This window comes from Crinia signifera, chromosome 11 (assembly GCF_055691185.1).
Source record: "Crinia signifera chromosome 11, ASM5569118v1, whole genome shotgun sequence".
NCBI lineage: Eukaryota > Metazoa > Chordata > Amphibia > Anura > Myobatrachidae > Crinia > Crinia signifera.
The window spans coordinates 1,366,044-1,390,718 of NC_139227.1; the positions used below are offsets into that span (position 1 = coordinate 1,366,044).

General features: G+C 42.8%; 1 protein-coding gene across 2 annotated transcripts; it reads right to left on the bottom strand.

Annotated features, from left to right (window-relative positions):
* Positions 1-284: 284 nt before the first annotated feature.
* Positions 285-23,895, bottom strand: SF1 (splicing factor 1). 2 transcript variants are annotated; one of them, XM_083164816.1, is made up of 12 exons: positions 23,773-23,895; positions 15,772-15,897; positions 12,094-12,169; positions 5,220-5,372; positions 4,807-4,896; positions 4,544-4,727; positions 3,989-4,104; positions 3,806-3,913; positions 3,395-3,584; positions 1,665-1,848; positions 1,429-1,590; positions 285-1,256 (listed from the first exon to the last, which is right to left on the bottom strand). In XM_083164816.1, the coding sequence occupies exons 1-12, from the start codon at positions 23,774-23,776 to the stop codon at positions 928-930; spliced, it is 1,722 nt and encodes a 573-aa protein (XP_083020942.1). In that variant the 5' UTR covers positions 23,777-23,895; the 3' UTR covers positions 285-927. The 2 variants fall into 2 exon arrangements, with proteins under 2 accessions (XP_083020942.1, XP_083020943.1); XM_083164817.1 differs by lacking the exons at positions 12,094-12,169; positions 23,773-23,895.
* Between the last annotated feature and the right edge of the window lie 780 nt (positions 23,896-24,675).

Here is a 24,675-nt window from a genome sequence, read left to right on the forward strand (position 1 = left end):
CCTAACCAGACTGAGCACACTTGTCTTTGGGAGGAGAGTCAATATTCTGGAGCCAGCATTGTTGGAGTTTTGCTGTTAATCTGACCAGTGTCCGGATTCGGTAGTTCATATATTAGGACCGTTGGCACCCCAAAAGCATCCCCATAAAATCCAGCCTCCGTTTGATTATGCACAAAAACTTACCAGCACGGTTGCCACAGGCAGATTCAAGTTCATATCAATGGAAAATGTACTGTTCAAATACTCAAGAACTATTACCGTACTAGATAAATTACGGGCAAGACTTTATAAAAAATCTTTTAATGTAAGACAGGCTCTTTGTACAGCAGACATTAAAAAGCAAGCAAAAAGGCGATAGATCAGACTAAATGCTACGAATGCTGCTTTTCCTCTGCACCCATCCACAAGTCACATTGATATCAGGGAATGAGGATAGACATATTGCCTGTACTCACACACAAGACAAAAATTAACAGAGCATTATTAAAGGTATATAGTAGTAGACAAGTAGTTATGAGTGTGGTAAGGACACATTTCTTCTGCATTGAACAATTGGAAATAGAACAATATTGCAAAGGCAGCAATGAGCAACATGTTATATGGGATAATAGGTAAAACAATTTACCTATGCTTCACACACAGCTAAAAAGTTAAAGAATAAGGCTCGTCATCCTTTAACTAGCATTTAACACCAGTAGTAACAAAAATATACAACAAAAAAGCTTTACGAGGGAAACCAAATGATTATCATCCTGGGGGGTAAAGGACGTTCCACTGGTGTTGGATAGTTTGTAGAAAGCACAAATTCATTATGTGTATTTTGATCCACATTTTTCATTGGAAAGGATTGAATTGTCCACTGTGAAGATATGGTGTTCTGCTGTGAATGGCAAACTGCATTAAGTATGAATAGTAGAAACTAGAAACTCAGTTTTGGGGTGGAGGAGGGGGGGGAGCTGGGGGCATAGAGAATGGAGGTATTCCCGGCACACCCATTCCCATCATAGTGACAAAGTTGGAATGATCCATTGGAGGTGGAGGAGGTGGTGGTGGAGCATACAGAAGGCCAGATGTTCCAGGTGGTGGTGGAGGAGGTGGTGGTGGGGCACTGGGAGGCAGTGGTGGTTGGACACCGGGGGGTGGGGGTACAAGGGAGGCATTCGACTGTATGCCAGCATTAGATGAAGCATTAGCTCCTCCTTGTTGCTGCTGCCATGGAGGGAGAGAGGCTGAGGCAGATGGGTTGTTTTGGGAGCCTGGGAAGGAAAATATAAAATAAATTAGAAAATAATCTTTAATACAATAACTAGGAAAAACAATTAAATATAAAAACTAGTAAAACCTCTAGGTGTAGTGTTACTCAGCTACTGTACTAATACCAAGTAACACTTTATTCAAACATTTTATCAATGGAAAGTCCACACTTACTCTGCTGCCATGGAAGAGGTGCTCCAGGCTGAGGAGGTGCTCCTGTAGATTGTTGTTGCCAAGGAGGCAAAGAAGGGCCAGATGGCGGTGGAGGAGGAGCTGGTCCACTAGGTGGTGGAGGCGGAGGAGGCATCAGGCCCATTGGATGCGAGTGCAAAAGACCTGGAAAAAAACACTAATGTTGTAGTGATGATAAAGAAATAGGTATTAAAAATAATCTGCATTAAAGAGCTTACCCATAGGATGATGTCCATGTGGGTGTGCTCCATGATGGGGTTGCATCCAGTGATGATGGGGGGCCGCAGGATTAGGCTGGAGGGGAGGACCATTGCCAGCTCCTCCCATTGGATGATGGAAGGAGTGAGGGCTACCATGCATAGATGGGAACGGACGATCAGTAGCCATCCAGGGTGGACGGTTCTGTAGCAAGGAAAAGAAAAAAAACAGGTCAGATCTTTAAGGATTTTTCTCCTGCTTTGCTTGTGACTTTTGTAAAGAGCAGAACAAGGAGGTTTACACTGATAAAGGGATCCAGGGGTACAAACAATAATCCTAATCTGTCTATAAAGATATCAGAATACACTACATATAACAAGTGATGAAGCGAATGGATCAGACTCATAAAACCCAAGGTTGAACTCTATGGACGCAAATCTTTATTCAGCCGTAACTACTACGTAACTACGCTCCGGAGTCCATTCAGGGACATTGGGTTACTGTTTGTGTAGAGAGGATTCAGAGGAGTAAGCGTACAGGTGCCCTCATACAGGCAGTAGGAGATGCCTGCCATAAATGACCAGACAACTATTCGCTTTCAGCATATTTCACCTATATTTGAATAAGACACATAAGCAGACAGCGGACTAATGATCTACAGGAAGCCCATGTGTGCAACCTTGCCTCTATCTGCATATGAAATGGAATGTACCTGTTTATTAGGCGTTTCTATACCATGGTCACAAAGAATATAACATTTGAATCAAGTCTGCATCTTATTCACATAGTGAAGACATTTTAATGGAAAGATGCTCGGCACTATGGACTCTCACCACAGCATAGCGTAACTAGAAGGGCTGTGAGGAGGAGACATGTATGTGTACATTAAATCTAGATCACTCGGTCTTCACTCCTTCATAGCTTTATCCCAATATCTGGAGGACATACTTTAGTAATGCCACAGTATAGAGTTCAAGGAACAACATTTTAAAACAAACAAATTGACATTAGAAGTTGCAGAAATGACCTAACGTTGTGCCAGCAAGGTAACCGCAAGAAATGATTCTGTGATGGAATCCATACCACCGCTTATCTTCACCAACTAGGTCATTCTATGTACTGGAAAAACCGCATCAGAAGAGGAACTACCACCAGTACAAGGGAAGCCGCTGGTGATTGCCATTAAGGCTACAACCTATGCATAACTTTACCATTGAACAACTGCATGCATATTAAACCACTATGCTTTCATTGTGTGACTCTGAACATACGAAGAACAGAAAAACATTTCACCATACAAAATGTTACTGATCTACCATTGTACCCTAAATAGATCATTCAATAAAGCTTGTTTGGTGGGAGGCAAATGTGCTTATGTTCTATTAGACATGCAAAACACAGAATCTATATACGGATATATATCTATCTATATCCACATACACTCATGCAGCATGTAATCACGAATCGCCGCATTAAAAAAGATTATCTCCCACAAATTCCAGTATAAAACCTATCTAAGTAAAATGCTTTTACAAAAATATATTCGGGGGACAGTTTCCACTAAGAAATAAGAATCAAACTAGTTTGATTCAGTTATACCGTAATTTTACTCATCAAAACCTCTGCAAATCAGTTTTACTGTATCAGAATGTACAGTGAGAGCCAACAGCTGCAACAACTTCACAATAGACTCATTCTATTGGGCTGAAAGGTTTCTGTAAAGAGGAAGGGTTGCAGCATGGATACATACCATTGGTGGCTGGTTACCAGTCATGCCAGTAGGTCTTGGGCTCCCTTGAATGGAATGTGATTGAACAGTCGTGGCACCCATAGAGGAAGGCACAGGGGCCTCTCCCAATTCTGCCATAAGGGAAAGGTATTCTTTATCCATCCTTGCCTTGTCCTGAGCTGACTGGGGCTCCCCAGGACGCACTGACACACTAGAGTGAAAATAAAACTTCAATTTTTGGGGTTTACATACATGAACATTACACTGCAGCCGCCACCACAAAGTAAGGTTTCACTTCTTATGACCATCATAAGAAAAGTTACACAGGAAATCCTGTATTTCTTCCTTTAGGTTGAGGGGAATTCACACTTAAAATGAATACATACTTTGAGGACCATGTCTGCACATTCTAAAAAGTGTTCTGACAGTCACCTTATAAACTTGCAGTCAGAAGCAATATGTCCAGCTCCGCCACACTTCGTACAAAGGGTGGTATTTGTGATGCTCCGTGTTTCTGTGCTTTGCCAGGGTCGCAGGATCCTATAAACAAATTAAAGTCAGTTGTAAGCTTAGATTGGAGGGTTAGGAATAAAGGTCAAAGGGAAAAAAAATAACCTGTTGTCATCTTCACGCAATGTGCCATTGAGGCGAGCTAGCTCGCGCAACTGCATTTTCCGAAGATCGTTCTGGTCCTCTGGAGTCTCGATACCCTGTTTGAGAATATTTCGGATCTGCGGACAAAAGGAAGACAAGTGAGCACAATAAACCAATACATGATTGGAATTATCATAGTTCTGGAAGATTAGTAATTGGTTTATTCCTGACATTAATTAGATCTAGCATAACCATGGTCCTGCTCAGTGATTCAAAACTGCAGAATGGATTGCAACATTGCTTAGGCTGGTATTCCAAACAGGAGTCTCCGCACATTGCAGGATAAGAACATTGCGTTTAATAGCAATCAGCACATTGTCACATAAGCAAATTTAGTGCTTTGACTTTGGAATAACTGAAAAGTAACATTAACACAATATCTCCTTATTATACAACTGAATAGCAATTAACCCAAATTAATAAATCACGGGTGCAGTATTAATGTGAAGTTTGCAGCTAGCCATCGGCATATACAGCCTTAGTGGTCAGGTGATAGAACTACACACTACCGGTTACCTGATCGACTGCTTTCTTAACATTCTCCATGGTGTTGGCCGTAACCAGGGCATGGAGTGGCTCATCCTCCCCTGGAAGCATCTGCCCATCCTTGCGTCCCACTTTACCTTCCTTCACTGAACCTTTACCCCGGATCATTATCTTGGCATTACATTCTTTCTCAATGTTTTTCAAGGTATTGCCCCTTAATAAAAGAAAACAGGAGTTCCATGAGAAATGATTATATCAACCTGCAGCTATTGTATTTAAAGAGTGTTTCATACCTAGGCCCAATGAGCAGACCCACAAAGTTTATCTCTGGGTATTCATCCTGAGGGATCATGACCTTGTCACTGACACGTGTAGCAGGTGGTCTGAAATACAAGGCAGTGCGTCAGCAGAGTATATAAGATATCAAGGAGATGGAGAACTACAACAGACCGTAGGGGAACATACAGGGTCAAACATAATGGCCTACAATTTGCAGCGTGATGGTCACAAGATTTAAAGCACCAATTGTTTTAAATGCAGAAAAACGACTGTTTTCTGTAAACTAAATGCTTTAAATCTAACGACTCCCACTGAGATTACACCAACTCCTACAACTTGTGGTCTATGATGGTTGGCCCACAGTTGTGACATAAGACATGATATATAGGAAGTTCCATTTAAACAAAACCCTCACTGCTCGACTCACTTGTAGTCTGCAGGCGGTTTGAAGTCTGGGTTTAAGCCCACCATCTCCGTGATCATGTTGTGACGCTCCTCTTCCAGTTTTTTACGAGTCCTGAACTCCCGAGTATTAAGACGTTTGCCTTCACTATTATAAATGGGCTCAGGAGATGGAGATCTGTATGAAGGGAGAGCACAGAACATTAGAACAATGCCAATGCACAAAGTAACACTGTGGAGGCAGCTTCCACTACAGGGAAACCCCATCCGTATAAGTAAACATTCACAGCACGGTACATTCCTGGCATTCTACCGCTAACATGAAAGCTTTACTAATCCCTCTGCCTTACATTCTCTACCTAAGCTCAGCACCAAAACTTTAGATGTTAATACATGAAACTAAACATATTACATACATCTTATAATTAAGTTGCAGAAATGAATGTAAATTCTAGTCTCATTTCCAGATGTTTAGGCAATAACCATTTCCATGCATTGCTTACAAAAGTTCTAAGTAACGCTTTGTAAATAACTATCTAAATCTCAGATAACTTCCAGTAACAAAGACATAAGGGGTCAGATTCAAGTTGGGAACAAAACTTAATTTAGAAATATAAACCTAAACAAGGAAAAGCACCAGTAGAATTATTTGAGAGACTTATCCATTTTATATCTTATATTATATTGATAGATTTCAGAGTTCAGTCTGTTAAGCGACATAACATAACGGGGTATCAATTCTTCTGTCACCAAATGTCTGTCTTTCTTTCAAGTCCTAACAATTAGTGAATGAACCTTTACACCGTTGTTTGCAGTAGTTCAGACGTTACTGGATAAGCTACAACTAGTCACATTACGGACTTTGAATTTAGTTATCTCTAGTTTTGAACTTACTTTAAGGCAATAAAACTGGTAGATTTCTCAGAAATGTACAAGTTTTGTTACCATCTCATAAATGATCAAATTTACCGTTGTAGAGTAACTTCAAACAAATCATAAGATTTTAGTTACTGAAAAACGTTCTAGGAAGATAAATCCCATGACTAACGAACTAGTCTTATACAGCAGGCGTTCATACAGTGATGCACAGGGAAAAGGGTCAAAAGGCAGACTTGGGCAAAAGGAAAATCTCTATCTACTAGAGAGAAAGTCAGCAGGTTAATTATAGAAATATGGTTGAATATTCATTTGAGAATTCAAATTATTAGAGGGCTGCTTTGAGGAAGAAAAAAACATTAGTTGTTGATACAATTCTGCTCACAAACCTTATTAAAATGGGGCACAATAGTTTTAAAACCTGTTTAAAAAAGGTGCAAAGGCTGTTAACCATTAAAAACGAAAAAGGGTTAACCTCTTAAAACCTGCTTTCCAGCAAAAGCAATGAGAATGCAGTAGGAGCAGAGAGAATAGGGTATGGTTAATGTTAAATATTTGGATAATTCACCCCATAGAGTGTGCACCTATTGACACTGCAATAGTGATGAAGTCAAAACAAAACGCTGTTGAAGACATTTGAGAGAAACCGGATTATTTAAAGAAAAAAAAAAAAGAAAGTGGTTATTGATTAAGAAACCGAATCCATAGGTGATTAAAGCTATTGATGCCTATTACAGTGAAACTGATGGCATGATCTTTTAGGAACAAATGTAACCTGCAGTTACCTTAAAGGGCCAATGCTAACAAAACAATTAACTGAAACTATTTCTTATTTTCTTGTTTTAGTAATAAAATGCTGATCCCCCATTATCAAAAAGAATATACTTTACCTTCGACTATCCAGATTATAGATGCAAATAACCCAAGATATTGATATGATTACTAATTTATTTCCATTGAACATAAGAAATGGAACAGATAAGCTGCATCACTAGTAATGCTGAACTGGCTACTTCTGCTAGACTTGCCCTAAACTTGTCATGTGAATTCTATCAAGCAGCAGAACCAAGTTATCCGATCGTTCATTACATCATTCTGCATTATTAATTAAGCTATGCCTGAAAACATTAATGTCCCTTGGAAGTGTTCGAGAACAGTCAAACTAGCTTTAGCAAATACTTTGTAAGGTAGAAACAAGAAAATCAGCATTCAACTGGAAGACCCTTGGTTTAAAGTTAGAACCCAATTGCAGCAGTCTAACAATGTAGGGTTACCTCTAGGTCAGGGGTGGGGAACCTCCGGCCCCCGCACCCAGTATGTCCGGCCCGCCCGCCTATATTACAGAAGTATCATCCGACCGGCCGCCTATATTTCATACCAGCCGCCGGGGATATGTGCATAAGATGCGCCCGCCAATCACTGCCGGCGCATCCCCTCCACAGCCACTGTGATTGGCGGGCGTGTCTTCTACACATCTCCCCGGCGCCTGGTATGTAATATAGGAGGGCAGGCGGCTGATAATACATCAGTAATATAGGCGGGCGGCTGATACATCAGTAATATAGGCGGGCGGCTGATACATCAGTAATATAGGCGGGCAGCTGATTAATCGGTAATATAGCCGGGCCGGTGGCGGGGGAGATATGCAGAAGATGCGCCCGCCAATGCTGCTTCTCTCACCCTCCCTTCCCCAGTGACTGACACATCCAGGGGTTGTCATTTACCCCTGGATTCACCCCCAAACAGGTTAATGTGATTATGTCGGATTCTCATAATCAGACATAATCACATTAACCTGTTTGGAGGTGACGCCCCCCCTTCCTCCACACTCACTTTTTATGGTGTCTCTGCCCACATGTATATGCCGCTGCCCGTGTGTATAATGCCCACATGTATATGCCGCTGCCCGTGTGTATAATGCCCACATATATATGCCGCTGCCAGTGTATAAGCCCACATGTATATGCCACTGCAGTGTGTATAATGCCCACATGTATATGCTGCTGCCCTGTGTATAATGCCCACATGTATATGCCGCTGCCCGTGTGTATAATGCCCACATATATATGCCTCTTGCAGGTATGGAGGAATACACTTGTGCCAAAAATTAGGAGGGGTGGCCTTAAAGGAATGCAGTGTCCATGAGCTACAACACTATTCAATGTGTGGGCATGCCCAGCACTTCAGGAAAGACATGGTCGTTAGGTCGACACAGCTAAGGTCAACCGGCCTCGAGTCCGCACAGGCAAAAGGTGGACACAACCTTGTAGACGCAGTGCATGTCTACGGTCGACATTCAGAGGGGGAGGAGTGACGTAAGGCCCGTCAACCTACTGTAGGCGACCAAATGTATGTCAAGCTTAGTTTGGTCGACCTAGTGACCCTACCCCCATGCCCCAAGTCCACCTCTCCTGTGAATACATGCTGTGCGCAGTGACAGGGGGACCTAAAAACTGTGGGAAACTGCACCTGCAGGTGTCCATGTAACCGTGCCTGACTGGAGGTTGGATTTAATGGAACCACCAAGTAAAAGGTCCTCTGACCCTTTAGGATTCACCATATTACAGGAAGTCCACTGAATACTTATTCCAAGTCTGTACTATTTTCTAATGGAACAAGAATGCTGAACCTTACTGGATGGCCTGAAATCTAAATCAGGCATGTCCAACGTTGGCCCTCCAGATGTTTTGAAACTACACATACCAGCATGCTTTGCAATAGTTTGAGCATTCTCTAATAGCAACACTGTGGCAAAGCATGCTAGGATGTGTAGTTTCACAACATCTGGAGGGCCAACGTTGGACATGCCTGATCTAAATCTACCAGTGCCACCCAGAATGCACCTCAACTGGCTGTGATATCTCGGGTCCCAAGCAAATTACTAGAGGTATGAGGATGTGTTTCCATATCAGTAACATTCTAAAGCTCAAAATTAGATTTTACAATTAAATATCAAAGTATTAGTTAGGCCGCTTATTGTATCAAACTGGATCTTTCATCTGTAAACATGACAATCAGTTTACAGTAACTTATCTAATGAAAGCAGTATTTCAGAAAACCAACTCTTAAACTTGTGTTATGACAAAAAAGGGCGATTACACCTTCTAAAATTTGGTAAATTCCTACATTAATATACATCCTTATGATTGAGGGAATTAAAAGAATGAAAAAGCAGGAACAGAAGTCCCTTGTCCATACATATTCTTATAAGCTTTGATATTGCAATCCCCACATTATTCATGACAGATGTAACTAAAAGCCAAGCTAAATGTGGTAACACCGCAATGTCTGACTTTACATCAAACCTAAGGAAAATACTTAAGAACCAAGTTATTAATCAGGAAAAACGTCAGTCAGTTAGTAGAAATCAGCTTGCTCTCCAAAGAAGCTAAGTACTCACCCGCCTGCAAACCTCTCCCTCCACTCTGATTAGGAAATGTACTGAACTTTGTATTTCATAATCCAGAATATTTAATATTTTGTTAATACAAGTTATTAAAAAGTATTTCTTGGTAAAACCAAGAGTCAGAATAGTTATAACAATTAGTCACTGAAGTACGCAGGGTAGGGTACTGTGCGGTGTATGGGGTGGTGAAGATGTTGGCTACCTATTGGGGGCAATGTACAGAGTACGAAGGGGTTGTGCTATCTACAAGAGGGCTGTGCTGTCTACCTATGAAGGGATACGCTTTATTGGGGGCTGTATTGTCTATACAGAGAATATATATATATATATATATATATATATATATATATATATATATATATATATATATATATATATATATATATATACATAGCAGTGTTGACATAATGGGGGAGTTGTGGTGTCTATGGGGGCTGTGCTAAATACCACAGTATAGCTTAGTGGCCCTCAGGCTTCATTTAATTTTTTTATGTGCCGCACACTGTATTAAAGGTTGAAGACCCCTGCACGACAGATCTGAGTTCCCTTCTAGTGGCATTTGCTGGCTATCAACTTTGTTCACTGTAAAAATCTGATCATAAATGACTGTCCTATACAATGCAATATTTACTAGCTGGAACAAACGCACCAACAAGCATTCAATTCAAGCTAGGACATAATATCCTTGGCACTGTGTACAAAGTGCCCTTCCCAGAAACCCGCTACTGCGAGGTATCCCATCCCATTCCCCGCAGCTGGATTTCACACAATGTTGTATGGCAGGGATGGCCAAACCTGTCCTCAAGATCTACCAACGGTGCATGTTTTCCAGGCAACCAGTGGATATATAGTAGGAATGAATGCAGCATGTTTTAAAATGTGACAGTTGGTAATGACTACAGCTGTTCACCAGCTAGGTAACCTGGAAAACGTGGACCGTTAGTAGATCTTGAGGACCGGTTTAGCCACCCCTGTTGTATGGGATTCGGTATGAAATCCCGACGGTCAAAATGCCGACACTTAAAATGCAGACATTTAAAATGTACAGGTGAAACAGTCAACATGACTTTCCGTTGACAGGTCGCGAGGTCGACATGGGTTTTTTTCACAGTTTTTTTTACCCAAATTTCGCCATGGACACAGTTGGAGGTGAACCGCAGCCCCTGGCATAGCTCGCTTCACTTGCAATGCTTCGGGCACGGTGCATCGCTGCGCTCGGCACACTATTTTATTCTCCCACCACGCCCTAGTGGGTGGTAGGGCATGAAATATCGCCTGTCGGCACATGTCGGGTCAAAAAACAGTGAAAAAACCCATATGGACCTTGCGACCTGTAGACGGAAAGTCATGTTGACTGTTTCACCTGTACATTCTATGGGCAGTATTCAATGTGATTATTCTCCGTGCATGGCGAGCGTTTTTTTCGCTCGCCATGCACTCGCCGTGTTTTTGCGGAGATTCTCCATGTTTGGAGACTCTCCGTGACGGCACTTTATACTCTATTCAATGTGACTGATACTCGCCGCGAGGGGCGTATGAGGTGAAGCCGCAGGGAGCCCAAGGACGGTGGCAGGCAGGGAGATGGAAGTCTCCCTGCCTGCCCCAGAATGTATGTGGGGGGGAGGTGGGCTCCCCGGGAGCCAGGCAGCAAAGGCTGCCCCCCCGGGAGAGCCAACAGGGGACCGTGTATTCACTGCACCCGATCGTGCATATGTAATGTTCGGGTGCAGTGAATATATGAATATCTGATGAGCGGCTCGGCTCCCGGCCCCCTGCTCTGTAAAAAAAAAATGTAAATCAAATATATATTCATGTGCTATAAGCACATGAATAAAAATAGCATGCCCCTTTCACAGATTAAAATTCCTGATTTTTTGACACCAAAATTAAAACAAAAAAATTTTTATTGTAAAAGTTCACATTCCACTTCTCCATGAAAAGATGGAGAATTGCTACACGGAGAGACACGGCGAAAATCACTTAGAAAGACGGCGAGAAGTGCACGTTGAATAGGGTTGCTCGCTTTTTGAGAGCAAAAGTCTCCGTCCAACGTGAGAAAAGCACAAACTCGCCATAAAACACGGAGAATTTTTCTCATTGAATACTGCCCTATATGTCAGTATTTTGTCCTTGTCTGTATTATGACCCATCCGGGATTTCGACCCTGTCGGGATTTTGACTGCATCCCGTTGTATGTGATCCCAGTCCTGGCTGCAGGATCAGATAGATCCTTGGTGCAGCAGGTCTAATCTATGGCTCCGATCTGCGCATCTGATCGCAAGCAAAACATCTGATTTCAGTTTTCATCTAATTTCTTGTTGCGATACAGTGAAATCGGATGAAAAGGGCTGGTAAATCGGACTGGTGGGTATATTACGCCAAAGACCCCCCTCAAATAAACAATTCTGCAAAACTTAAATTCAAGATAATATTACTTCACTAATGTACAATAGCACTTTGGAGAGCAAGATAATGGCACTAAGTGAAAATGGTTTTTCTATAGTTCCAGCCCGCCTATATGTCACACGTCACAGAATATACACTTCATTAATAAGCCCAAGAGAAGATGAAACGGTTACTGTCAGGCGTTACAAGCGAGTGGAGGGGTTTTCCCAACCTGTCTTCTGGGTTAGGGGGTATTCCCAGGTCTCCCGTGCGAAGCTTGCGAGTCAGATCCTCAATTTGTAGTTGAACTGGAAGAAAGCAGGTTAGAAAACAAAAAAAAGGAACGGGAGAAATTTGTTACATTCCCAAAAAGGAGAAATATTAAACCCATAACATTTTGAATCAATAATAGTTATCACCAGGAGAGAAGTTCATAAAAGGATGTCAATAGGTTAGGGTTATTGTTACCTGTTTCACACTTAATGGGACAGGGCAATGGTGACCAATATAGAATAAGGCCTAAAACAAGTTAATTGGGGGTAAAATTAATAAAGTTCTACACAGAACAAAAGCATTGTGGCAGCGCTGGAATCTACATCACTTAGCTGGGTCAGTAACCGGAATGTTCTCTAGAACTAGGTAGTTTGACATCCTGATTCGTTTTCATTATAATTCACATTTAAGAAGGCATTGGTGATGAGGTAGAAAATGCTTTCAATGGCTTGAATAAGAGGGGGTGATATATATATATATATATATATATATATATATATATCTATATACTGCCTTAAGTAGGCTGACCAATCAGCACTGCGCAGCATGTCATTCGGAACCCTCATCCCGCTATACTTCTACATTTCCGAGAAAGCATTAAAGCGAAATATACATAATAAATGCACACGGGAAATGATATGCCAAACAAGAAAGCCATTTTCTAAAAATACCTAAAACCACCATCTTTGGGTTCAGCAATTGAAATTTTTAAATGTGTATTATACAGTTTTTTCCCTTTTCCTTCTTTAAGGTATACACGACAGCAATCATTGCTAACCAAGACCGCTGTCAATCTGTCATCGCAAAGACTGAACATTTAAATTGAATATCCTTGCTTGAAGCTAAATATTTTACTTCATCATTACATTAACGGCATTAAACAGTGACTACAAACCCATATTCCGCAGCTCTGCCGAGTACGTCATTTCATTCAACACACTAGCACACAATAAACCCAAGCTTTCAGGGATACCAGCACCAGAAAAAGAAATACCTTTAAAAATCTTAGACTATCGGCAGGATGTAATGTTAAAGGGGCAATCATTTACTAGGCAAAACAATTCCTTGTCAAGTGTTGCACCTTTAATTAAAAAATAAATAAATAACTAAAAAGGATGCTGAAGATCGTCCAGCATTCTTCAAGGCTACATTACATCCCTGCACTAGGAATAACACAGATGTACAGATGCATGGCAGCCACTAACAGTAATGACATTAGAAAGTATGTGCGCTAACTTACCCACACCTGTCACACAAATGCAGGTCATCATAACCTAGCTGACATACACTGGAGGTCTACCATCTACAGTGTGTTCTCATGGAACCCAATCATCTGAATAATCTCCATTCACAGCCGTACTACATATGAGTGTAACCGACCTGTCATGTAGTCATCCAGCATGTCTGATGTATTGGAGCTGACCAATCAACATTTCCCGTCCCTTAACATTAGGGGATAAGGATTAGAACAGAGCCCTTGGGGGTTCGCGTAATGAAACGGCCCAATATCAGGAAACTGTACAATATTAAGTCAACTAATTTGACACCGAAACTACTACTTGCTAATGTAAGACACATGGGGCATACACACAGGGCAATTTTATCCCTATTTCTAAGCAATCTTCCTAGATCACTAATGTGGGGTACACACCAGGACGATTTGGACGACGGATTGTATGTAAATTGGCCATGTTTTGGGCCATTTCACTGCCGTTCTGATGCGATCCTTATCCGATGTGCGGCCCCGTGGGTCGTTAGGTATTTTCTGATATCCTATCTGCAGCAGGTAGGATCTGAGAAACAGCCATTGAAGTGGGTGCGGGTCACGAATGGATTGCGATCGCATCAGATGCAGTTTCTGAGCGGGTCATAGGCTCCGCCTGATCGTGAGCAGGTCGTACCTTCCGCTAACTACCTGCATCGTGCAGGTAGTACCCAGCATTAGAAATGAAGCCCAAATCACTGTGTGCCCCATAGCGATGGTGATGCGTGTCGCTATTGCCGGGCTAGATATTTTAAGCAGGTTTCAAATATCTATTCATCGCTCTATCGAGAGCTTAGCACAAAGCTCAAACCCCCCCCCCCCCCGTGTGTACAGGACATTGGTTTACTGATGCTCCGGAAGTTTAGTTATACTCCTCATCTCAGGGTGCCCGATGTAATGAACTGGAAGTAGTATGGGGAAAGGTCTGCTCCACGGGGGAGGTACCCAGATATAGCCCTATGCCCCACTAGCTCACAGCATGCCCAATTCTGTCTGATCACATGCCCATCAGACTTTTTATCCAATAATGTATGTGCCCAGTATAAGATCTAGATGAGGCACTGGTTTATACCCACTTATTATAGGATGCCATTAGGGGTGGGAAATATTCCCCAGTCCCTAGACTCCATATTTCTGTAGCGAAAGGGGTTAAACACCAGACATTAGCTTTTATGGTGACCATCCTCTTTTAAACCAGGGGTCTAACGAATGGAGGATTTCAAATCTATATATTTAATGCAAATTAACCAAAAACACTGACATTTTATATAACATGCCATGGAGCAACACTAAACACAGAAGGCCTTCAGAATGGACCTAAAGCAATACTTTCCACATATCACTAAAAGTGCCCATCGTTGCATGAATACTTACAACTAAACATTTTATATCCCTTTCATTATATAACCACATGAAAATAAAAGGCTTCCGCAAATTTTTGACCGATGGACATTGTGCTCTCCAACTACCGCCAAGACAACACACAGGACCGGCACAAAGCCAAGGACCTACGTCTTTTTGCAGCAGTGATCATGAAAAAAAGACTACTTAGCGGGCATTTGGTTTACACTGCGCACGGCCAGTGAAACAAAATCCCTGAGAAGTGCCAGCATTAGGGGTTAAACGGAAAGCCCATTAGCAAAGGTAAATGAACACAGCTAATTTGATTCCGCCCTACATTGGAGCAAGAAACCTGAAGGTGGCAAATCACAACCTAAACACTCACAAAATCATCCACTTCAGCTCATTTTGGCCCATTTACTAATCCAACATACACTATGGTTACGTTTTCTGGTGCTGGACTCCTTAAAAAAGACTTCTGCACATAACACCCTACAGCACAAAGCATGTGCATTTGCTATTGTACAACTAATAAATGAAAGAAACAGACTTATGGGGAGGTTGTATGTAACTGCTTCGCCAGGTACCCGGATAGGCTGGCATGAGTCGCTGCTTACCAGAGATTTTGCCCGTCTATTACAGTAAAAAGCAGAATTCCTGATAAGCACCGGATTTTCGGGGCTGCAGCGAAGGAAACAGGCTTCACTGCTCTTGTGTTTTTGCATGAAAAAGTTTCTGGGCCATCTAATTTAATACCCAGTAAAAAAAATAGCAAGAAACTGTTTCCCCTCTGAAGGTTTAATTTCTTGTAATTGGTGAACCCCTTGTTAAAAATTAAATGTTTTGCCACTAAAATGAGCATAAAAACACCACTGAATAAGTCTGTTTCCTGAAATACAGATGGAAACATTTATTTTGCACAGATAAAATATTGACAGTTCACAAATTACACATACCGGAATATTAGAATACAATTTAGAACGTAACCTTTTTGAAGTTGATGTGATCATGAAAAAGGAAAGTTGGTATTACCTATATAAGCTCTTTCCTGCTCACGACTGAGCCCCGGAGGTATGACCGTCGGCATCCCAGGAATGATTGTCTTCTGGTCTGGAGTTTCGTCATTCCAGCGACTTCTTTTACGTTTCCGGGAAAAATCTGGAGACAAAAAGTTCATGATCTATGCTATACATATAAAGGTGATGAACGCTGGTCTACATAGGCACTGACCAGAGATGAAAGTACTAGGGCAGGACAGGCCAACCTGTGGCTCTCCAGATGTTGTGAAACTACAAATCCCAGCATAGGGGTGGGTTGAAGTATATTGCGCTGCTGTCTTAGAATATTGTTTGAAACACACTGAATGGCTGGATAAAAATAAATGTTGGACACACTGTTGTATTTTAAGTTTTTATATAGAAATATAGAAAATTTAGCAATACACACATTTATTGCCTAAATATGAAAAATAAAATAATTATGAAAATAAAAACACAAATATATAAATACACAAAACAGCAATATTTAAAAATTATCACATGAATAGGGATCCCAAATGATGGTAATTTAGTAACATTAATTGCAGACCTTATGTAGCAACTGGTTTTAACTGAAGCAGTCAATTTGCATTTGGTACCAGGAGAAGGGTATAGCCAGATCTTATACTTGTTGTATAGACTGTAACAATTTATAAGTCATATGGGACGGAGACACCGCAATGGATGTTATGCTCACCGTTTTCTTTGTAGCACCTGCTTCGTGCTGGTTGTGGTGCAAAACCTGGGAGAGGAGGGGAAGATTTCTTCCTGCAGTCGGGTCCAGGTGTTTTTAGAAGATTTATGGCCCCTTTTGCTTGTATGTCGGTCACTCCTCTCGGCACTTATGCCGGTGTAGCCTGCATGCGGTATATGGATTCACCACATTGACCGCAGCAGTGAAGGAGTGAATGGATTAACAAGAGTGCTGCTCCTCTGTATTGATGTGGAGAGCGGCTGTTGGGGATAGCTGATGGCCGGCAGCGGGGGGATTTTGCTGCACTTCAGCTTGTATGGAAGTATAAGATCAGCGGTGAGCCGGCAAGTGGAGCTGCACTCGTTGTGGAAGCACAGTCGGCGTATAGCAGCTTAATTCGCGGCAGCGTGGAGCGAGTGTTCCTCTCCTGGGAGAACAAGTTGCGGTCTGCTTTGCGTGGATCACCGGTTCAGGTAAGTGCTGACGTCAACGCGTTTCGTCCCCTATGTCTGATGGGAACTTTTTCAAGACGGATACCAGTGTTCTCTGGCAGACTTTATTTATAGGGAAGCTTCTGCTTACAATTGCTGATTAATTAATCAATTTACTTTCAGGATATTTCATTACATTGATTCAGAGCTGTATATGTTCAATCTAATCAATAGGTTATACTAACCCTCTACACAGTGTGTCCAATAATTTAATATACTACAACAGTATATACAGAACATGAATTAAAAAAATTTTATTTTAGCAAAAAGTTACATAAAAAACACAAAAAAACAAAGCAGAATAGGTTATATATTAATTACAGGGTCCAATTTAGTATTGTGCGCAAACCCGACATTTATTTAATTTGCCAAAACAAAGGATAAATCTAAGGTTTTATTTAGAATGTGCGTTGTGTCCTTAATATGTGACGGAAGTGATAAAACAAATTTTTGAAGGTGTGAATCTACAAAATGTGACAAATTAGAGGTAAGTGAACCAACACCTGAAATTATGGGTCTCCCTGGAGGTGAAGTGAGGTGTTTGTGAATTTTAGGTAAAATGATTGTGTATATATATATACTTTTTGGAACACCCTCTCAATATTCAGCTTTATAACAAAAACAAAAAACTTTTCTTGTTTTCTCTCTTTATTTATTTGTTTTAGTATAAAAGAGTTATAAAGACATTAGAATGGATATCTTTCTACTCATATTCGTCTCTCTCATTGTCTTATTTAAGCATAATACTTTTATATATGTCTCTTCCACCTAATTGGTCCGATTGTCCGTTTTTTCTAACATACAAGTTATCTAATGAATACTCATGCTGGGAATACCTGAGTATTAGAATATTTGCCAAAACACATTTTTTTGCTGTAACCTATGTAGGGCTACAAATTAAATTAAATAAAATAAAATTAAAATGTACTGTTATCAACTTCATGCGGCAAATTAAATAAATGTCGGGTTTGCGCACAATACTAAATTGGACCCTGTAATTAATATATAACCTATTCTGCTTTGTTTTTTTGTGTTTTTTATGTAACTTTTTGCTAAAATAAAATTTTTTTAATTCATGTTCTGTATATACTGTTGTAGTATATTAAATTATTGGACACACTGTGTAGAGGGTTAGTATAACCTATTGATTAGATTGAACATATACAGCTCTGAATCAATGTAATGAAATATCCTGAAAGTAAATTGATTAATTAATCAGCAATTTTAAGCAGAAGCTTCCCTATAAATAAAGTCTGCCAGAGAACACTGGTATCCGTCTTGAAAAAGTTCCCATCAGACATAGGGGACGAAACGCGTTGACGTCAGCACTTACCTGAACCGGTGATCCACGCAAAGCAGACCGCAACTTGTTCTCCCAGGAGAGGAACACTCGCTCCACGCTGCCGCGAATTAAGCTGCTATACGCCGACTGTGCTTCCACAACGAGTGCAGCTCCACTTGCCGGCTCACCGCTGATCTTATACTTCCATACAAGCTGAAGTGCAGCAAAATCCCCCCGCTGCCGGCCATCAGCTATCCCCAACAGCCGCTCTCCACATCAATACAGAGGAGCAGCACTCTTGTTAATCCATTCACTCCTTCACTGCTGCGGTCAATGTGGTGAATCCATATACCGCATGCAGGCTACACCGGCATAAGTGCCGAGAGGAGTGACCGACATACAAGCAAAAGGGGCCATAAATCTTCTAAAAACACCTGGACCCGACTGCAGGAAGAAATCTTCCCCTCCTCTCCCAGGTTTTGCACCACAACCAGCACGAAGCAGGTGCTACAAAGAAAACGGTGAGCATAACATCCATTGCGGTGTCTCCGTCCCATATGACTTATAAATTGTTACAGTCTATACAACAAGTATAAGATCTGGCTATACCCTTCTCCTGGTACCAAATGCAAATTGACTGCTTCAGTTAAAACCAGTTGCTACATAAGGTCTGCAATTAATGTTACTAAATTACCATCATTTGGGATCCCTATTCATGTGATAATTTTTAAATATTGCTGTTTTGTGTATTTATATATTTGTGTTTTTATTTTCATAATTATTTTATTTTTCATATTTAGGCAATAAATGTGTGTATTGCTAAATTTTCTATATTTCTATATAAAAACTTAAAATACAACAGTGTGTCCAACATTTATTTTTATCCAGCCATTCAGTGTGTTTCAAACAATATTCTAAGACAGCAGCGCAATATACTTCAACCCACCCCTATCCTTTTTTTTTGTGTGAGTCCAGGCAGTCTCACTGAAGTGCATGCTGCAGCTGTTGAAAACATAACTAATTATATACTAGAATTGGTCTAAATATTCTACTAGCACTGCTAAGCGCCAGGAAGTGTGTCTCGGGGTGTTCCCATTTTTTTGGGCTATCCTGACACACACTTACCCCCCCTCCTACAAATCCCAGCATGCCTTGCCACAGTTGTAACACTCCCTTATAGCAAAACTGTGGCAACGTTTACCGTAAATAGAATAAAACGCCCGTTACTAACATTCGCTGATTGGAGAAACCGAAACCCATTTAGTACCGTCTGAGTGCTAGTAAGAGACGAGTACACTATGAAGGGATCATATCTCTGGATACATAACCCAGCTTAGAGGATATCAGACACTTAAATATCAGTTGCCACCATGGTACATCGCATATAGCCCATTACATTTATCAATTCAATCCAGCAGCCATTCGGAAAGATGGGGGTAATGCAGAGCAGATGGGGGTAACGCAGCATTTGGGCAAAAATACGCAACAATAGTGTTTAAAAAACTGGAATCCCCATGAGAGAGTCGGAGAGAATCTCCTATATATTTGGCTACATCTGTCACTCAAAGTGGGTGTCTGTGTCTATAACGCTCTGTTCCTGGACTTTCCTCTTAATGTGTGATTGCCTTCATCTGTGCTGAACACCTTTCTGAGAAATTAACCTGTTTAAAACAGGTGATGGCAATCATACATTAAGGGGAAGTCTAGAAACAGAGCATTGTGTCCCTCCTGGAGAGGGTCATGTTGGGAGGTATGTGACAGAGAACCAGCCCAGTGAGCCCACAGACAGTGCCAGACACCCACTGCCTTCCCATGTTGCCCAGCACTGCTACTCCACAGCCACCAGGTGAGCGCCCCCCTCCCGCGATTTGCGGCAAAACCTCCCCCCCGCGCCCCCCCCTCCCGCGATTCGCGTCAAAAACACCCGTGACCCCCCCTACCGCGATTCGCAGCAAAAACACCCCCGCGACCCCCCCTCCCACGATTCGCTGCAAAAAGAACCCCCCCATGACCCCTCCCGCAATTCGCGGCATAACCCTCCCCCGTGACCCCCCCCCCGATTCGCGGAAAAAACACCCCCCCGCGACCTCCCTCCCGCGATTCGCAGCAAAAAGAACCCCCCCGCGACCCCCCCTCGCACGATTGGCGGCACACCCCCCCCCGCAATTCGCAGCAGCCCCAGGATTAAATGGCACATGCAAAACACTGACATGGCTATGGTCGACAATGAAAAAGGTTGACATGAGTTTTTGAAGATTTATTTTTAATTTTTTTAATTTTTTCATATTCATTGTCATGCGTCGACATGGACACCAATGAAGTGGCACACTTATGTCAACATTTACATGTGTTGACCTTTCTGTGTTGATTTTTTCTTGTGGCGATTCGCGTCACACCCCCCCGCAACCCCCCCTCCTGCGATTCGTGGCACCCCCATGACCCCCCACCTCCCGCAATTCGCGGCAACCCCCCACCGGACCCCTGTGAACCCCGCCCTCCCGCGATTCGTGGCACCCACCCCCACGACCCCCCCTCCCGCAATTCGCGGCACCCCCCCGTGATTCGCGGCAGCTCCAGAATTAAATTGCACATGGAAAACACTGACATGGCTATGGTCGACAATGAAAAAGGTTGACATGAGTTTTTGAAGTTTTTTTGTCATATTTTGAATATTTTCATATTCATTCTCATGTGTCGACATGGACACCAATGAAGTGCCACACTTATGTCAACATTTACATGTGTTGACCTTTCTGTGTTGATTTTTTTCTTGTGGCGATTCGCGTCACACCCCCCGCAACCCCCTCTCCGGCGATTCGCGGCACCCCCACCTCGACCCCCCCCTCCCGCAATTCGCGGCAACCCCCCACCGGAACCCCCATGAACCCCGCTCTCCCGCGATTCGCGGCACCCACCCCACGCAAACCCCCCCTCCCGCAAATCGCGGCACCCCCCGCGATTCGCGGCAGCCCCAGGATTAAATGGCACATGCAAAACACTGGCACGGCTATGGTCGACAATGAAAAAGGTTGACATGAGTTTTTGAAGATTTATTTCATTTTTTGAATGTTTTCATATTCATTGTCATGTGTCAACATGGACACCAATGAAGTGGCACACTTATGTCAACATTTACATGTGTTGACCTTTCTGTGTTGATTTTTTCTTGTGGCGATTCGCGTCACACCCCCCGCAACCCCCCCTCCGGCGATTCGCGGCACCCCGGCACCCCCCCGCGACCCCCCCTCCCGCAATTCGCGGCAACCCCCCACCGGAACCCCTGTGAACCCCGCCCTCCCGCGATTCGCGGCACCCAACCCCGCGACCCCCCCCTCCCGCAATTCGCGGCACCCCCCGTGATTCGCGGCAGCTCCAGAATTAAATTGCACATGGAAAACACTGACATGGCTATGGTCGACAATGAAAAAGGTTGACATGAGTTTTTGAAGTTTTTTTTTTCATTTTTTTGAATATTTTCATATTCATTCTCATGTGTCGACATGGACACCAATGAAGTGCCACACTTATGTCAACATTTACATGTGTTGACCTTTCTGTGTTGATTTTTTCTTGTGGCGATTTGCGTCACACCCCCCCCCCACAACCCCCGCGATTCACGGCACACACACACCTCCCCCGCGATTCTCGGCACCCCACCCCGTGACCCCCCCTCCCGTGATTCACGGCACACCCCCGCGACCCCCCCTCCCATGATTCGCCGCAACCCCCGCCCCGTAACCCCCCTCCCGCGATACGCGGCACCCACCCCGCGACCCCCCCTCCCGTAATTCGCGGCACCCCCCCGCGATTCGCGGCAGCTCCAGAATTAAATTGCACATGGAAAACACTGAAATGGCTATGGTCGACAATGAAAAAGGTTGACATGAGTTTTTGAAGTTTTTTTTTTCATTTTTTGAATGTTTTCATATTCATTCTCATGTGTCGACATGGACACCAATGAAGTGCCACACTTATGTCAACATTTACATGTGTTGACCTTTCTGTGTTGATTTTTTCTTGTGGCGATTCGCGTCACACCCCCCCACCCCCCCCGCAACCCCCACTCCCGCGATTCACGGCACACACACACCCCCCCGCGATTCTCGGCACCCCACCCCGTGACCCCCCCTCCCGTGATTCACGGCACACCCCCCGCGACCCCCCCTACCATGATTCGCCGCAACCCCCGCCCCCGTAACCCCCCTCCCGCGATTTGCGGCAACCCACCCCGCGACCCCCCTCCCGCGATTCTCTGCAATCCCTCCCCTCCCGCGATTCGCAGCATCCACCCCCCCACAACCCCCCCTCCTGCAATTCGCGGCACCCCCCGCGACCCCCCCTCCTGCAATTCGCGGCACCCTCCGCGACCCCCCCTCCCGCGATTCGCGGACACCTAAGTTGCAATACAGGGCATCTTTCATACAATTCTAACCATATTTCTCATATACAAACGTTCACAAATTAAGGGGGCGCAGCCCATTACGACGGTGTGAAGAGCGCCCGTAGGGCGCGATGAATCACCTAGTATATAATATATAGCCACACACACACAGATATAGACACACAGATATATAGACACACACAGATACACACACAGATATAATATATAGATACACACACACATAATATATAGATACACACATATAATATATAGATACACACATATAATATATAGATACACACATATAATATATAGATACACACACATATAATATATAGATACACACACATATAATATATAGATACACACACAGATATAATATATAGATACACACACACATAATATATAGATACACACATATAATATATAGATACACACATATAATATATAGATACACACACATATAATATATAGATACACACACATATAATATATAGATACACACACATAATATATAGATACACACACATATAATATATAGATACACACACATATAATATATAGATACACACACATATAATATAAAGATATACACACACATATAATATATAGATATACACACACATATAATATATAGATACACACATATAATATAAAGATATACACACACACACATAATATATAGATATACACACACACATATAATATAAAGATATACACACACACATAATATTAAGATATACACACACACACATAATATATAGATACACACACACACACACACACACACACACACAATATATAGATACACACACACATAATATAAAGATATACACACACACACATATAATATATAGATACACACACACACATCTATAAGATATACACACACACATATAATACATAGATATATAGACACACACACACACGGCCAGTCTGGCATCTGGTAGGCAATGTACTAGAGACAACACTTCCTCCCATGCAGGTGACAAGGAAAAGCTTCCATTTATCACTCTGCGGCCATTACTACACTCGGGTCGTGGATAATAACATGGAACCCACAGGCCTAAACCGTCCACCACAGCCCATACGGAACCACAACGGCGGGAGGCCTCATAGCGATGACCGGCAGTAGGCCTAGTCCTTACCCATCACGTGTTCGGGATCCAGCTCGCCCTGCAATCTGCCTCACCTCACGATGATGACTGAGTGTCTGCGCGTAGAATTGAACCTTTTATAACCTCGGTTTCCCCTCCCACTGAAAAGACACAACCGTGCTGGTTGGAGCGAAATAGGATTCATTCATTGGACAATGTGACCGCCCCTGTGTGAGGGAGGCGCGATGAAGAAACGTGCGCTGATTTGATAAGTAAAATGCTAGTCAAGTTCAGGTCACGCCCCCTAGTTACGGGTCTGTTGAATACGTGTTAAGAGACGTATAGGGCGCTGGTGAACTAACCCGTTGCCATGAGCGACATCAGTGAGGCGTGCCCCACCCTCCTCTAGTTCCTGGCCCCGCCTCAATTGACGGAATAGTTACGCAAGGCGGCTTCCTCCGGTTTGGAGAAGGGCGCTTTAGGCGCACAACCAGAAGTGATTCCTCATTGGGTCCCTCTATCGCTCAACACGTGTCGCTTAGACACGCCCACTATCGCCATCTTGTGGGCTGCTCTTTGTAACCCAATCAAGTCGGAAAATGGCGGCAAGCGGTGGAAGAAGTTGTACTAATAAGTGATTTAAATACCATACCTCCCAACATGACCCGGTCCCTCTCCAGGAGGGACACATTGCTCTGCTCCTGCACTTCTGTCTTAATTCTTATTAATTATCCTGTTCAACACAGATCAAGTTAAACATGCATTAAGACAGAAGTGCAGAAGCTGAGCATTGTGTCCCTCCTGGAGAGGGTCATGTTGGGAGGTATGGAATACTGATAGTTCTTTATAGTCAGGAAATGTGGTTAATTGCACACTTTTCAGTCGCTGAGCTGCGAATTGTACTGATATGACAGAGTTTACACACACACACACATATATATATATATATATGTC

Coding starts and splice junctions, on each gene's coding strand:
- SF1 (XM_083164816.1), bottom strand. Junction 4,728..4,806: donor GGTCTGCTCATTGGGCCTAG/GTATGAAACACT, acceptor TCTTTTATTAAG/GGGCAATACCTTGAAAAACA. Junction 4,105..4,543: donor TTAAGAAAGCAGTCGATCAG/GTAACCGGTAGT, acceptor TTTTGTCCGCAG/ATCCGAAATATTCTCAAACA.